Source organism: Zootoca vivipara, chromosome 1 (assembly GCF_963506605.1).
Source record: "Zootoca vivipara chromosome 1, rZooViv1.1, whole genome shotgun sequence".
Classification (NCBI taxonomy): Eukaryota; Metazoa; Chordata; class Lepidosauria; order Squamata; family Lacertidae; genus Zootoca; species Zootoca vivipara.
In genome coordinates this window covers 6,272,069-6,288,780 of record NC_083276.1, presented here as the reverse complement: position 1 = coordinate 6,288,780, position 16,712 = coordinate 6,272,069, and the positions used below count along the sequence as shown (strand labels likewise).

Here is a 16,712-nt window from a genome sequence, read left to right as displayed (position 1 = left end):
ATTTGCTTGGCTTTTTTTTATTTGTTCAAAGGATTAGACAAATTCATGGAGGAATCATAGAATCATAGAGTTGGAAGAGACCACAAGGGCCATCCAGTCCAACCCCCCTGCCTAGCAGGAAACACCATCAAAGCATTCTTGACATATGCCTGTCAAGCCTCTGCTTAAAGACCTCCAAAGAAGGAGACTCCACCACACTCCTTGGCAGCAAATTCCACTAGCTCTTACTGTCAGGAAGTTCTTCCTAATGTTTAGGTGGAATCTTCTTTCTTGAAGTTTGAATCCATTGCTCCGTGTCCGCTTCTCTGGAGCAGCAGAAAACAATCTTTCTCCCTCCTCCATATGACATCCTTTCATATATTTGAACATGGCTATCATATCACCCCTTAACCTTCTCTTCTCCAGGCTAAACATACCCAGCTCCCTAAGCCGTTCCTCATAAGGCATCGTTTCCAGGCCTTTGACCATTTTGGTTGCCCTCCTCTGGACACGTTCCAGCTTGTCAGTATCCTTCTTGAACTGTGGTGCCCAGAACTGGACACAGTACTCCAGGTGAGGTCTGACCAGAGCAGAATACAGTGGTACTATTACTTCCCTTGATCTAGATGCTATACTTCTATTGATGCAGCCCAGAATTGCATTGGCTTTATTAGGAGGTGAGGGCTATCGATGGATACCAACCATGATGACTTATGTTCTGCCCTCCGCTGTTGGAGACAGCAATGATTCTGAATGCCAGTTTCTGGAAACCACAGGAGGGGAGAGGGCTGCTCTTGAGTTCAGATCCTGCTTGCTGGTTTCCCACAGGCAACTGTTCAGCCACTGTGGGAACAGGATTCTGGACTAGATGAGCCATTGACCTGATCCAGCAGACTCTATTCTCATGGAAATCAATGTAAGGGAAGTTTAGGAAATTTCTATTGCCTCCCTCTGCCCTCCACATTCCTTTTTCCTTGCCTGCCTGAGGGCAGGACCTGTGTCGTTTTTGCATTGCATGTAGAAAATGTCAGGTCCTTAATAAACAAACGCTAAGGCGCCCGGTGGCCTGTCATGGCTCTTGGAAGGGTTTGCAAATACCACAAATCCTGGAATTCAAAGCCTTGCTGTGTTTCTCACTCCTTTTTATCTAGCTGAGCTACCTGGGGATGGACTAAAAAAACAACACCAAACGGCTTTTTCTTTTCTTTCCGATTATCTCTTTTCTGCCCAGCGTCTGCGACCAAAGCCGCAACTACGTTGTCGACTGCTTTGCAAGGAACCTTTTGTCCTCCATGCCTCCGGATGCTATCGTCTTGCTGAGAGGGGACTTGCCCGGCAATTCTCTCCGTTATCTCCATTATTGTGAGGGAGTGAGACCTGACGTTACCTTGGTGGACCAAGAAGTAGGTGGAAAGCGAGGTTTGCATACTTTACAGAGTGAGAGATGACAGTTCCTTGTAAGGCATGGGAACATGAGAACGTGCTGTGCTGGCCAGACGCTGGTTCATGTGTAGTTCAGTCTTGCTGATGCTGAGAGCAGTTTAAACCAGTTTCAGGTCAGGCAGGCGACACTCCCGGCCAGGGCCGGATTGAGGTTTGATGAGGCCCTCAGCTACTGAAGGTAATGGGGCCCTTTATATGCCCAGCTGTCCTTTGTCAACAGCAAATTGCCACTGGTTTTTGTGTTGAATATATGCTATATTTATGGACCTAATAGGTATCTAAAGCCATTTAAACATAACAGAAAATGTATTTTATCAAAGTAATTGCTGAACTGAAATACAATTAAGAATAAGTATAAAAAGGTAAAGGGACCCCTGACCATTAGGTCCAGTCGTGACCGACTCTGGAGTTGCGCGCTCATCTCGCATTATTGGCCGAGGGAGCCGGCGTATAGCTTCCAGGTCATGTGGCCAGCATATATATATGAATGTTGTTGTTGTTTAGTCGTTTAGTCGTGTCCGACTCTTCGTGACCCCATGGACCATAGCACGCCAGGCACTCCTGTCTTGCACTGCCTCCCGCAGTTTGGTCAAACTCATGTTCGTAGCTTCGAGAACACTGTCCAACCATCTTGTCCTCTGTCGTCCCCTTCTCCTAGTGCCCTCAATCTTTCCCAACATCAGGGTCTTTTCCAAGGATTCTTCTCTTCTCATGAGGTGGCCAAAGTATTGGAGCCTCAGCTTCACGATCTGTCCTTCCAGGGAGCACTCAGGGCTGATTTCCTTAAGAATGGATAAGTTTGATCTTCTAGCAGTCCATGGGACTCTCAAGAGTCTCCTCCAGCACCATAATTCAAAAGCATCAATTCTTCGACGATCAGCCTTCTTTATGGTCCAGCTCTCACTTCCATACATCACTACTGGGAAAACCATAGCTTTAACTATACGGACCTTTGTCGGCAAAGTGATGTCTCTGCTTTTTAAGATGCTGTCTAGGTTTGTCATTGCTTTTCTCCCAAGAAGCAGGCGTCTTTTAATTTCGTGACTGCTGTCACCATCTGCAGTGATCAAGGAGCCCAAGAAAGTAAAATCTCTCACTGCCTCCATTTCTTCCCCTTCTATTTGCCAGGAGGTGATGGGACCAGTGGCCATGATCTTGGTTTTTTTGATGTTGAGCTTCAGACCATATTTTGCGCTCTCCTCTTTCACCCTCATTAAAAGGTTCTTTAATTCCTCCTCGCTTTCTGCCATCAAGGTTGTGTCATCTGCATATCTGAGGTTGTTGATATTTCTTCCGGCAATCTTAATTCCGGCTTGGGATTCATCTAGTCCAGCCTTTCGCATGATGAATTCTGCATATAAGTTAAATAAGCAGGGAGACAATATACAACCTTGTCGTACTCCTTTCCCAATTTTGAACCAATCAGTTGTTCCATATCCAGTTCTAACTGTAGCTTCTTGTCCCACATAGAGATTTCTCAGGAGACAGATGAGGTGATCAGGCACTCCCATTTCTTTAAGAACTTGCCATAGTTTGCTGTGGTCGACACAGTCAAAGGCTTTTGCATAGTCAATGAAGCAGAAGTAGACGTTTTTCTGGAACTCTCTAGCTTTCTCCATAATCCAGCGCATGTTTGCTATTTGGTCTCTGGTTCCTCTGCCCTTTCGAAATCCAGCTTGCACTTCTGGGAGTTCTCGGTCCACATACTGCCTAAGCCTGCCTTGTAGAATTTTAAGCATAACCTTGCTAGCGTGTGAAATGAGCGCAATTGTGCGGTAGTTGGAGCATTCTTTGGCACTGCCCTTCTTTGGAATTGGGATGTAGACTGATCTTTTCCAATCCTCTGGCCATTGCTGAGTTTTCCAAACTTGCTGGCATATTGGGTGTAGCACCTTAACAGCATCATCTTTTAAAATTTTAAATAGTTCAGCTGGAATGTCATCACTTCCACTGGCCTTGTTATTAGCAATGCTTTCTAAGGTCCATTTGACTTCACTCTCCAAGATGTCTGGCTCAAGGTCAGCAACCACACTACCTGGGGTGTATGAGACCTCCATATCTTTCTGGTATAATTCCTCTGTGTATTCTTGCCACCTCTTCTTGATGTCTTCTGCTTCTGTTAGGTCCTTACCACTTTTGTCCTTGATTATGGTAATCTTTGTACGAAATGTTCCTTTCATATCTCCAATTTTCTTGAACAGATCTCTGGTTTTCCCCATTCTATTATTTTCCTCTATTTCTTTGCATTGCTCATTTAAGAAGACCCTCTTGTCTCTCCTTGCTGTTTTTTGGAAATCTGCATTCAGTTTCCTGTATCTTTCCCTATCTCCCTTGCATTTTGCTTGCCTCCTCTCCTCCGCTATTTGTAAGGCCTCGTTGGATAGCCATTTTGCTTTCTTGCATTTCCTTTTCCTTGGGATGGTTTTCGTTGCTGCCTCCTGTATAATGTTACGAGCCTCCATCCATAGTTCTTCAGGCACTCTGTCCACCAAATCTAAATCCTTAAACCTGTTCCTCACTTCCACTGTGTATTCATAAGGGATTTGATTCAGATTGTATCTTACTGGCCCAGTGGTTTTTCCTACTTTCTTCAGTTTAAGCTGGAATTTTGCTATAAGAAGCTGATGATCTGAGTTACAGTCAGCTCCAGGTCTTGTTTTTGCTGACTGTATAGAGCTTCTCCATCTTTGGCTGCAGAGAATATAATCAATCTGATTTCGATGCTGCCCATTTGGTGATATCCATGTGTAGAGTCGTCTCTTGTGTTGTTGGAAGAGAGTGTTTGTGATGACCAGCTTGTTCTCTTGACAGAACTCTATTAGCCTTTGCCCTGCTTCATTTTGAACTCCAAGGCCAAACTTGCCAGTTGTTCCTTTTATCTCTTGATTCCCTACTTTAGCATTCCAATCCCCTGTAATGAGAAGAACATCCTTCTTTGGTGTCATTTCTAGAAGTTGTTGTAGGTCTTCATAGAATTGGTCAATTTCACTTTCTTCAGCACCGGTAGTTGGTGCATAAACTTGGATTACTGTGATGTTAAAAGGTCTGCCTTGGATTCGTATCGAGATCATTCTGTCATTTTTGAGATTGCATCCCATTACAGCTTTTGCCACTCTTTTGTTGACTATGAGGGCCACTCCATTTCTGCTACAGGATTCTTGCCCACAGTAGTAGATATGATAGTCACCCGAACTGAATTCGCCCATTCCCTTCCATTTTAGTTCACTGATGCCCAGGATGTCGATATTTATTCTTGTCATCTCATTTTTGACCACATCCAGCTTACCTCCACTCATGGTTCTTACATTCCAGGTTCCTATGCAATATTTTTCTTTACAGCATCGGACTTTCCTTTCGCTTCCAGGCATATCCGCAACTGAGCGTCCTTTCGGCTTTGGCCCAGCCGCTTCATCAGCTCTGAATCTACTTGTACTTGTCCTCCGCTCTTCCTCAGTAGCATGTTGGACGCCTTCCGACCTGAGGGGCTCATCTTCCAGCGTCATAACTTTTATATGCCTGTTGTCTTTGTCCATTGAGTTTTCTTGGCAGGGATACTGGAGTGGCTTGCCAGTTCCTTCTCCAGGTGGATCACGTTTAGTCAAAACTCTCCACTATGACCTGTCCATCTTGGGTGGCCCTGCATGGCATAGCTCATAGCTTCTCTGAGTTATTCAAGCCCCTTCGCCACGACAAGGCATTGATCCATGAAGGGGATATATATGAATAAGAATAACTATTAAGAATAAGTATATTAATAGTGAAATACAATGTTTCAGGGGTTGTTTTTAAGTCTGGAATGGATTAATCCGTTTTGCCTTACTTTCTATGGGAAAGCACGCCTTGGTTTAGGAACGCTTTGGTTTTGGAAGGGACTTCGAGAGCGGATTAAGTTTGAGAACCAAGGATCCGCTGTATGTAGAAATGAGCAAACAGTGATATTTTAGGGAGCAGGCTAGCAGGCGGGGCCCATGACGTAAGGGCTGGGAGCAGTGTCGGATTTACGTATAAGCTAAACAAGCTATAGCTTAGGGCCCCACTCTCTTGGCCCCCAAAGAAAATTTAAAGGGGAAAAAACTGGATGTACATTTTCAAAATATAAGATAAAAAACAAATAAAACCTACATACAGCAAGTGTTTTATGTTGTGTAGGCTCCTACGATGTCATGTGGCCAGCATGACAAAGCCGCTTCTGGCAAACCAGAGCAGCACACGGAAACGCCGTTTACCTTCCTGCTGTAGCGGTACCTATTTATCTACTTGCACTTTGACGTGCTTTCGAACTGCTAGGTTGGCAGGAGCTGGGACCAAGCAATGGGAGCTCACCCTGTCACAGGGATTCGAACCGTCGACCTTCTGATCGGCAAGCCCTAGGCTCTGTGGTTTAACCCACAGTGTCACCCGCGTCCGTGCCCTGCTTACTTGGGTGCAATTTCCCCTGTGTTCAGCTTACACCCAGGTAAACCAGCATAAAAAGACCGCCTTGGGCTGCAATCCAAACTTCACTTAATTTGGGAGTAATTCCGATTCGGTGCAACAGGACTTACTTCCAAGTCGACATGGTGAGGACTGCAGCCTTAGTGTCAGGTTTTAGGTATGTTTATTTACATCAATCGTGCTTCGGGTTGGAGAAGCCCACAGGCCTCGTCTTTAATTTCATCTCGTCTTGCCTGCGCTAGATGATGACTTACCACTGGTACTTACCGAAGATGTCAAAACATTTGCCGGGCGTCATCTTTCCTGGGAGCCGGTGGAATCCTCTGGAAGGGACGTTGCCTGATGGGACGGCCACATTTAATCTCCATCACTTTCTCAAAGTAAATAAACAGTAAGCATTCCTGTTCACGTAATAGCATTCCTTTTTGCATAAAAATCGCATCAGCTGCATTCTCAAATTCCTCTGTTAGGAGAGGCTAATCCCCCGCCTGGGGCCCTTATTGGGACCCCCTAAGCATTTTTGTGTGTCCCCAAAAACTGCTCACTGCAGCAGCAAAAAAAATTTTTTTAATACAAAGTAGACTTCAGGTGTCACCACACATAAAGCTCTGATTCTTCCTGGGCTCATTAAAAAAAAAGTTAATCACCCTTGCTTTCTATAGCATCTGAACCTGCAAGGCAAAGTGCATCTTTACTCCTGAACAGTCATGTTTACATCAAGAATGGGTGTAGGTGTGTGTTGTCTGTATGTATATATGTTGTGCATACACATACATTTTTGTTGTTATTAGAATTCATTACTGTCACAGGGGTGTTGATGGGCTACTTCAGAGTAACGACGCCACACCGCTCTGCATTTTATCTTTTATTTGGTGCTGCGTATTTACAGTGCTAAAGGCAGTGCTATTTACAGAGACACATCTTAACCGCTTGAGTCAGAACCTCCGAATGGCGTTTGGCGCGTCTTTCTCCAACATAACAACTTGGGGAGACCCAGCCTCTTCCCCCTACGCTTCCTGCGCAATTCCGGAGTTGGGGGGGATCGGTCTACCCCCCTTGCTTTCCCCTTCCTGTCCCACCTGGGACGATGGCTCCGCTACCTTGCCAGAGCCTCGGACACCACTTCCTGCTTCCCCACTTGAGTCGGAACTCTCCCTGCTTTCCTCCGTGCTCGGGGATGGGCTGGACCTCAAGATGGGAGGGACTTCGCGATATCCCTTGTCCCTCACAATTACCTACCTTCATCCTAATGTTCCAGGGTGGGTTACAACAAAACTAATAATAATAATAATAATAATAATAATAATAATAATAATAATAATAATAAATTTCTACCCCGCCCAGCCAGCCACTCTGGGCAGCTTCCAACAGAAGGTTAAAAATACATTAAAACAGGCACCCCCAAACTGTGGCCCTCCAGATGTTTTGGCCTGCAACTCCCATGATCCCTACCTATGAGGACCAGTGGTCAGGGATGATGGGAATTGTAGTCCAAAACATCTGGAGGGCCAAAGTTTGGGGATGCCTGCATTAAAACATCAGTTATTAAAAACTTGCATAAACAGGGCCGCCTTCAGATGTCTTCTAAACGTCAGATAGTTGTTTATTTCTTTGACATATGATGGGAGGGCGTTCCACAGGGCGGGTGCCACTACCGAGAAGGCCCTCTGCCTAGTTCCCTGTAACTTCGCTTCTCACAATGAGGGAACCGCCAGAAGGCCCTCGGCACTGGACCTCAGTGTCCGGGCAGAATGATGAGGGTGGAGACGCTTCTTCAGGTTTACTGGGCTGAGGCCGTTTGGGGCTTTAAAGGTCAGCACCGACACTTTGAATTGTGCTTGGAAACGTACTGGGAGTATTGAAAACAGTTTAACTTTAAAACAACTTAATATTTCAGAATTAAGGTGGGTCCTTAAAAATTCTTTTGTTGGTGTAATGTATTTATGGCCATGTTTTCTAAGTCTGTTGTCAGTCGCTTAGTTCTTTGCATAACAAAGAACTAAGAAGTCTAACAGAATCACAGAGTTGGAAGGGACACAGAGGGTCATCTAGTCCAACCCCCTACAATGCAGGAATCTCAACTGAAGCATCCATGACAGATGGCCATCCAACCTCTGCTTAAAAGCCTCCAAGGACAGAGAGTCCCCAACTTCCCAAGGGAGACCGTTCAACTGTCCCACAGCTCTTACCGTCAGAAAGTTTTTCCGTATGTTTAGTCTATTAATAATAACAGCTATATCCTTGCGATTATTGGTTTTTTTTGTGGAGGCTTGCGTACATACTGGTTACCAGTCTTTTTCTGAGCTCAATTCAAGGTGTTGGTTTTGGCCGTTAAAGCCAGAATGTGTCCAGAGTACCTTGCAAACTGTCTCTCTACCCTCTCCTCATTCCCCAATGTTCCTGAGATGGTACACGTTTTGACTGCACAGCAGAAGGCAAAACATATATTCTGAGTTGCTCCAGAGTGACCATTAAGTTACAGGAAGGTAGGTGTCAGTTGTGAACAGTATTGGAACCTGCAAGGTCCTCCGAGTCTTTAATTTTATGGTGAGAGCAGACTAAAGATTTCTCTAGTCCAGCAACATCTTCTCCACAGATGCTGTGGGAAGTCTAGCTTAATTAATCTCTCTCTTAACCGCTTTAATTGTTAAACTCTGCCTTCTGCATGTGGTGGTTTCCTTGTTACCCAGAACCAAGCTACATTGTTGACATACGAGAGGCCTCCATCTGTATTGGCATTCTGCCGGCTCTTAAAGTACCCATGTTTAGGCGGATACTGAGAAGGATACTGACAAGAAGGATACTGACAAGCTGGAACGTGTCCAGAAGAGGGCAACCCAAATGGTCAAAGGCCTGGAAATGATGCCTTACGAGGAACGGCTTAGGGAGCTGGGTATGTTTAGCCTGGAGAAGAGAAGGTTAAGGGGTGATATGATAGCCATGTTCAAATATATGAAAGGATGTCATATGGAGGAGGGAGAAAGGTTGTTTTCTGCTGCTCCAGAGAAGCGGACACGGAGCAATGGATTCAAACTACAAGAAAGAAGATTCCACCTAAACATTAGGAAGAACTTCCTGACAGTAAGAGCTGTTCGGCAGTGGAATTTGCTACCAAGGAGTGTGGTGGAGTCTCCTTCTTTGGAGGTCTTTAAGCCGAGGCTTGACAGGCATATGTCAAGAATGCTTTGATGGTGTTTCCTGCTTAGCAGGGGGTTGGACTGGATGGCCCTTGTGGTCTCTTCCAATTCTATGATTCTATGATTCTAGACGAGCGTTTCCCCCTGTTCTCTTAACTTTAACCTCCTGTTGTGAATGTTTTAATTGCTTATTTAACAGAGTGCATTGCAGTAAATCCAATCTTGAATATGAATTAATAAATAATATTGGTGGTGGTGATTTTTTTGCAGCTCCAGTCCCCATTTGTATTTTGCATTTTGTTTTTTTGTGGCTTGTTTGCAACAGCAAAGAAACCTTTGTCTGCATTGGGCTCCATGAAGGTGACCCCACCTGGAAGAAAAGCCACTCCCTTTGGCCGTGGGGCTCTTGCGAGAAGCTGGTGCCTTCGGAAACTCCCTTCGACCCCGGAGAGTGGATTGAGCGAACCAGAAACCTCTATAACTGGAGCGAGGAATATGGGAGGTGAGAACAGCAGAATTGGTGGCAGGGTTTGAAATGGGCAAAACTATAAAGGCGTTTTTTAAAAAATCAAGTGTCTAGTCCTCCTAATTGTGAAGATATCCCTGTGGGCATGTGGGTTGTGCTTGCTGAAATCTCATGAGCTGGAGGGGCAACTAAATAAGAATCAGAGGGAGGGGTATTTTTTTGTCCCGGGTTGCTCTTTGCTCTTCCATCATAACCAGAATGCTTTGCAGGATGAGACATGGTGTGCAAATGCGCTCAACATCCCATGATTCAGGCGCCCCACAGAATTCTGCTGTCCACAAGGAATCTTTGAGCGCCAAATTCCAGTGTTTGTACAGAGGTGACCCTGTTTAATACTCTGCCCTCTCGGTCTCTCTGTGACCTTCTCATGTCTGAGCCAGTTAATCAGCTCCTGTTGTTCACTTCTTAAAGGTTTGATTCATCTTCGTGGGAGTTAGTGGCAAATGAAGAGATGTGGCAAGCCAGGTGAGAGCCCCCAACACCCCTTCCCCCACTCCAACATTTCCCCTTCTGAATGGGTTCTAAAGGGAAGGGAGACATTGTGGTGTCCACACGGGCCTTCATTTGGGAAACAACTATCTTCTTCTTCTTTGGCGATCACTTGCAGCCGAGTAAGATTGTCTTCCATGAACATGGTTTTAACAGTGAGTCTGTAAGTGACTGTGGAGTCCAATTCTGGATCCACATGTCCTTCCGCAGTGGGGACATTGGTTTCTAGGCCGTAGCTGATCATGGTGAGGTTTTGCCAAGCATGTCTTCCTCTTAGCACATTTCTCTCTTTTATCCTGAGTTCAAGCATCTTCAAAGCCCATGACACCTTTGGTAGAGGCTGTTCTCCAATTGGAGCGCTTGCAGGCCAGTGTTTCCCAGTTGTCCGTGCTTATGCTACGTTTATTTTATTTATTTTGCCTTGAGAGTGTCTTTAAACCTCTTTTGTTGACCACTGGCATTACGCTTTCCATTTTTAAGTTGGGAATAGAGTAGTTGCTTTGGAAGACGATAATCAGGCATCTGAACAACATGACCAGTCCGACGAAGTTGATGTTGAAGAATCACTGTAGCTCAGTGGCAGGGCACCTGCTTTGAATACAGAAGGTCTTTGATTTGGTTCCCAATAGCATCTCTAGGTAGGGCTGAGAGTGCCCCTTCCTGAAACCCCCCAAGAACCACCACCAATCAGTGACAGTGATCCTGAGCTAGATTGACCAATGGCCCAACACAGTGTAAGGTTGCTTCCTTTAAGGGGAGGGCCATGGCTCAGCGGTGGAGCACACAGAAGGTTCCAGCTTCGATCCTCTGCATCTCCAGATCCCCTGTTCTGAAACTCTGGAGAGCTGCTGCCGCTCAGTGTAGATAGACCATACTGAGCTAGATGGGTCAGTGGTCTGGCCATAAGGCATCTTCCTATCTTCCCGTGATAATTGTGCCACAAGCTGCACCAGTAAAACTGCTTTCGCGTTTCAAATTGGGAGACCCACGTGTTGAGATTCCAGCAATGCAGGGGTTGGACTAGATGACCCTGGGGGGTTCTCCTCCAACTCTGCAATTTTATGATTAATAAGCAGGTGACACAATGAAGGCATTGGACGAAATATAGGAAGCATCGTTTGGTGACCTGCAATCAGATGCAAATAGTGTCTGCGTGAACCTTTATGAGTGCAAATAATCCTTTAAAGCAGTGTTTCTCAACCTTGAGTCTCAAATTATTTTTGGACTACAACTCCCATCATTCCTGACCACTGGTCCTGCTAGCTAGGGATGATGGGAATTGTAGTCCAACAACTTCAAATAGAGGAAGGCTGCTTGGAAGCCTCCTTTGCTTAGCCCTAACCTAAAAACTGCTTGCACATTTGCAAAGCTAAGCAGGGTCCTGTACAGTTTCAAATTGGATGGGGCCCCCTGTGTGTTGAGGTTCCAGCATTGCAGGGGGTTGGACTAGATGACCCTGGGAGATCCCTTCCAACTCTAGAATTTTATTATTCTTTACTGCCACCATCTTGGGCACCGCACCCCTGGCATAGTTTCTCTGGCTCCGTGTCCTCGGCCAACCCTGGTTCGTGGGCACTGGCTGGTATTTAAAGAACCCTTAACCCTGACTGTAATGTGCTTTCCCTTTTTTGCAGGATGAAGACAGCCTTCTTCATTTTTGACCTAGCGGAAACGGCTCGTGTGTCTACGGATGTAAAAGCCCAGCTTTATACATATGCTTACAATGTAGGTACCTTGTATTCTTTGGCTTAAAGAAGCAGAGAGGAAGCCTCTGAACCTTTGTTATCTCTTAGTGCGCATGATGGAGTGGTGGCCTGCTTTTTGATAATGGACCCCCAAGGAAACTTCCATTCTTCGCTCCCTTCCACTCTTAGCCCTGGCATCTTCCTTTCCAAAGCTCTCTCCTTTCCCCTCCTTTTCGCTCGGCTGGACCAGTCTTCCTGTGACATCACAGCAGCACAGCCAATTACTGCCTGAAGCTCTGTCAGCTGCCGGCACAAAACCTCAAAGGTTTCAATCCTTTGCACACTTACCTGGGAGTAAGTCCTATTGAATTCAGCGGGACTTCCCTCTGCATAGATACGCATCAGATTGAGCTGTGTCTTAACAATGTGTGTTAATTGTATTACTTTTCTGCAGTTTTGAACAAATACTTCTTTTTATGGATATTTGGTGCACCGGGCATGGCCTTTCAAAAAACGACAACTAAGTGAGCATTAGTTTAAAATTTTGAGAAAAACGAGGGCATGGTACGAACGTGTGGCATTTCTGTGGGTTTTCTGCAAATGTTTTGGAAGCAGGGTGAATAAAAATAAAATGATTTTTTTAAAAAAATGATTTTTTAAAAAAAATAAATCGGATTTTTAAAAATTTAAATCAGATTTTTAAAATAAAATGCTTTTGGAGGAAAAATCTTTCTAAAGATAGTTTTCTATTTAAGTTACATTATAGTCCAAAAGCTATTCATCAGGAAATAAGGATTTGTTTAATTTTTTCATGTGTGCTAAAACTCAGTCTTAAGTTTTTTTTTTTAAACCCACGTTAACAAATATAGATACATATGCTATAATGTTATAGTTTTAGTTAAATAATTTGTTTAAAGTGTTATTAAGGAAATGATTATTTTGCTCCTTCCAGTAAAGTACAGCAGAAAAGTTGTCCAAATATAAACAGTTAATTTATTAAACCTCACAATAATTTAATAATTATCGGTCTATGTATTTCTAATAGTATAACCAAATCAGTAATTTTTGATCTAACTGTAAAAACTACCCTGAAAATTTATTATTCCCAAAATGAAACCTTCATCTGGTTGTAAATATTAAGATTATACCAGGAAGAATGAGTCTTTCTGTTTAAAAAAAAGAGAGAGATTTAAATCGATTTGATTTAAATCCAATCCACCCTTTTCGGAAGTCCCTTCGAAACTGAGTTCTCCCCTCTCGTCTCTAGCTGTACAAGGAGATCGTCAGCACCCACAAACTGCACCCGGCAAACTGGCACAAGAACTACGCGATTGCTTGCGAGAGGATGTTGCACCTTCAGCCGGGAAGGGAAGACCCGGAACTGCTGCTGTCGGAGGCCATCAAGCACTTCCTCCTTTACACAGAGAAAGCGGAAGACGAGCCCCAGCAGAGCAGTATTTTGCAAGCTGTAAAACACCTGAAGAAGGAACTGAGGGGGTTGAGACAAATGAAAAGGGGCGGAGAGACTTTTCAGCAAGGCACAAAGTGAAGGAGCTGTGGGCAACACATAGAAAAGAACGCTTGGGGAGATAATGAAATATAAGAAGAAAACATAAGTTGAACCGTCTATGGGTGGAAGTGAAGTCAACCTCTTGGTTGCTTACTTTAAAAAATAAATAATTGCGGGGAGGGCAGGGCCGGATTTAGGTTTGATGAGGCCCTAAGCTACTGAAGGTCATGGGGCCCTTTATATGTCCAGCTGTCCTTTGTCAACAACAAATGGTCGCTGGTTTTTTTTGTGTTGAATATATGCTATATGGTCATTTATGGACCTAATAGGCATCTCAAGCCATTTGCACATAACAAAATATGTATTTTATCAAAGTAATTGTTGAACTGAAATACAATTAAGAAGAAGTATATTAGTGAAATAATTAATAAGCTCTAAAATGATTTTTTATATTTCAGGGAGCAAGCTTAGCAGGCGGGGCCCATGACTTACGTAATAGGAGCCTACACAACACAAAACACTGTTGCTGTATGTACAGGTGAAACTTGGAAAATTAGAATATCATCAAAAAGTGATTTATTTCAGTAATGCAACTTATTATTATTTTCTTTTTCTTTTCAGTTTTACAAATGCTTTCTTTTGGAAATTCCACAGTAATAAAACAAATAGTTACAATAAAACAAAAATAAACATCGCTATTACATTCCATTAATTACCTTCCATTTATAATTGACCCGCCTAACGATAAATAATTACAATTACAACAAATAAAGACTTGGCATATCTTGCTTTGCATGTCATGCATCTATCTCATATAGTGGTTTCACCTTTTAAGTTGCATTACTGAAATAAATGCACTTTTCGACGATATTCTAATTTTCCGAGTTTCACCTGTAGGTTTTATTTTATTTGTTTTTTATCTTATATTTTGGAAATGTACATCCAGTTTTTCCCCCTTTAAATTTTTTTGGGGTCCCCAAGAGCGTGGGGCCCTAAGCTTGTTTAGTTTATACGTAAATCCGGCACTGGGGGAGGGTCTAAGAAAGGGGTGAAATGACAGGAGCTTTATGGAATGGCATCAAACAAACAAACAATCTGCAAGCTGGGGAAAGTAGAGAAGCATTTCTCCTTCTGCCAATAGTACTGAAACCCTTAGTCGTTCACTGCCGTCAGTTTGTGCACAAATTTTAGGGCATGCGTTTGAAACAGACGGAAGTGTTCTGCGACCCAAGTGCAACAAACCCGCTTTCGAAAAGGAGCAGCCTTTTTGCAGTGAGGAAAGTGACAGGAAAATGCATTGAGAAGCGAAGTGAAGGAGAGACTTGATGGGAAGATGCGCCAACTCCCCGCAGCCAGATCAGGAGCAGGTCAGAGGGGGCCCCCTGCAAATGAGTCAATGGGAACTTTCAATTGAGTCTCTTGAGGGCTACTAAATCCAGCCCATTATTTGGAGGGCCAAGCAGCCTCATCGGCACAGTCCTCCTTTCAGCAGGTAAGGCTGTACACCATTTGCAGCCTCCGAACAAAAGTTACAAATTTTCTGGCGGCACCCCGGGATTATTGTAATTATCCAAAGGGCTGGGACCATAAATCAAGCAGTTGAGCGTCCACTTTGCATGCAAAAGGTCCCGGGTTTAATCCCCGGCATCTGTCGGGTGGGCTGGGAATGCCCCCTTGCCTGAAACCCTGGAGAGCTGCTGCCAGCCCGTGCAGACAATACTGAACTAGATGGACCATTGGTCTGACATGGTACGAAGCAGCTTATATCTTCCTATGAATTCTGGCCCTTCAGTCTTAATCAGGATTACTCATCATCAATACGAATTCATTATCCTTATGATGATGCATAAAGAAAGGATCGGGTGATCTGAAGACACCCTGGAGGGCTACTGCCAGCCAGAGAAGGCAGTACTGGGCTAGATGAACAAATAATATAACTCTGTATAAGGCAGCTCCATATGCTTATAATGCACTGAGTGTGGAGCTGTCGTTGAGTTTGGAAACTGTGGTTAGTACAAAACACACCTGCTAGGTTGCTAAGTGGGGCTGAGTGCATTTCGGCTGTTTTTAAGACAGCTGTACTAGAAGAAGAGTTTGGATTTGATATCCCACTTTATCACTACCCGAAGGAGTCTCAAAGCGGCTAACATTCTCCTTTCCCTTCCTCCCCCACCACAAACACTCTGTGAGGTGAGTGGGGCTGAGAGACTTCAGAGAAGTGTGACTAGCCCAAGGTCACCCAGCAGCTGCATGTGGAGGAGCAGAGACGCGAACCCGGTTCCCCAGATTACGAGTCTACCGTTCTTAACCACTACACCACACTGGCTCCCCATCCCTTTTGGGACCTAATTCAGGGCACTGGTTTTGACCCTTAAAACATCCTGCATGGTTTCGGAGGCCTGGCTTCTCCTCTTGCACGAACCTAGGAGGCCAGTGGAGGCTAGTTCTTCGTGACAAACGGGGTGCTGCCCCCCCCCCATCGGCCTCAGCCAGCCCCAACCTTCCTGACTTGTCTCTTACACCCATCTCTGAGGGGGTGGCAGTGCCTGTTAGCTTCCGCCTCCTTAATCTCAGAGTTGCCCTTGTAGAACTCAGCAGGGACTGAGGATGGAGACAAAACTAGAATTAGTTGAACCTGGTGCTACTTTTCTAGCAAAAGCGGTGCTGGGATCTCACTGTGAACACCTCCCTCCTTCTCTTGGAAGGGCAGTGGTGGCCTTTACCTCATTTGTTGCCACTACTGTTTTCTAATGCTTCTCTACATTTGCTTTTTTTTAATGTGTATATTGCAATTTTTTTTCGTTTTTTTGTTGCGTTAGATGAGAGTTGTTTTTTTAAAAAAAACCTGTGGATGCATGATCTTTCATCAAATAAACAGATAAATTACCCCATTTTCCTGCCCGTTTTGTAGCTTCCTCTTCCATCTGCAAAATCACAGAGAGTGAATGGGCTGTGTGGGAATCTCTTGTAGACAATTGCAGTGCCTGCAAATTTAGGTACGGTAGGTTGTTTATCCATAGCAGTGACCAGGGGAGGAATGGCTGCCATCTTTGTCCCTGCCTGTTGCCCTTGCATGCTGGAGCTGATGAGAGTTGAGGACAGGGACAATTCTGGTGCAAGGACAAAAGGCCCACCTGAACAGCCCCCCCTGCCCCGCCCTCTTACCCACACCCGGAAACTCCATGCCAGGGGCGAAGTGTCATTCTCCCATAACACTACCTGCGGGGAAAGGCCAGAGTCTCTTGAAACAGGGTCATTCAGAACAATAACAATAATATTTACATGCCCCCTCTTTCTGGCTGGGTTGCCCCAGCCACTCTGCGCAGCTCCCAACAAAATATTAAAAGCACAGTAAAACATCAGCCGTTAAAAACTTGCCTGAACAGGACTGCCTTCAGGAGTCTCCTAAAAGTCAAATACAGCGGTACCTCTGGTTAAGAACGTAATTCGTTCTGGAGGTCCATTCTCAACCTGAAACTGTTCTTAACCTGAGGTACCACTTTAGCTAA

General features: G+C 44.6%; 1 protein-coding gene across 2 annotated transcripts in view; it reads left to right on the top strand.

Moving 5' to 3' along the window:
* TMEM260 (transmembrane protein 260) overlaps positions 1-16,158 on the top strand; it is a 60,201-nt gene extending 44,043 nt beyond the window's left edge. Inside the window, exons 11-16 of one of the 2 annotated variants that reach the window (XM_060271007.1) lie at positions 1,211-1,382; positions 6,099-6,247; positions 9,319-9,495; positions 9,931-9,984; positions 11,643-11,733; positions 12,961-16,158. In XM_060271007.1, the coding sequence (XP_060126990.1) occupies positions 1,211-1,382; positions 6,099-6,247; positions 9,319-9,495; positions 9,931-9,984; positions 11,643-11,733; positions 12,961-13,242 (925 nt within the window). In that variant the 3' untranslated portion in view covers positions 13,243-16,158. The remainder of the gene's footprint in view (positions 1-1,210; positions 1,383-6,098; positions 6,248-9,318; positions 9,496-9,930; positions 9,985-11,642; positions 11,734-12,960) is intronic. The other variant, XM_060271012.1, reaches the window with a different exon arrangement.
* Positions 16,159-16,712: the final 554 nt, after the last annotated feature.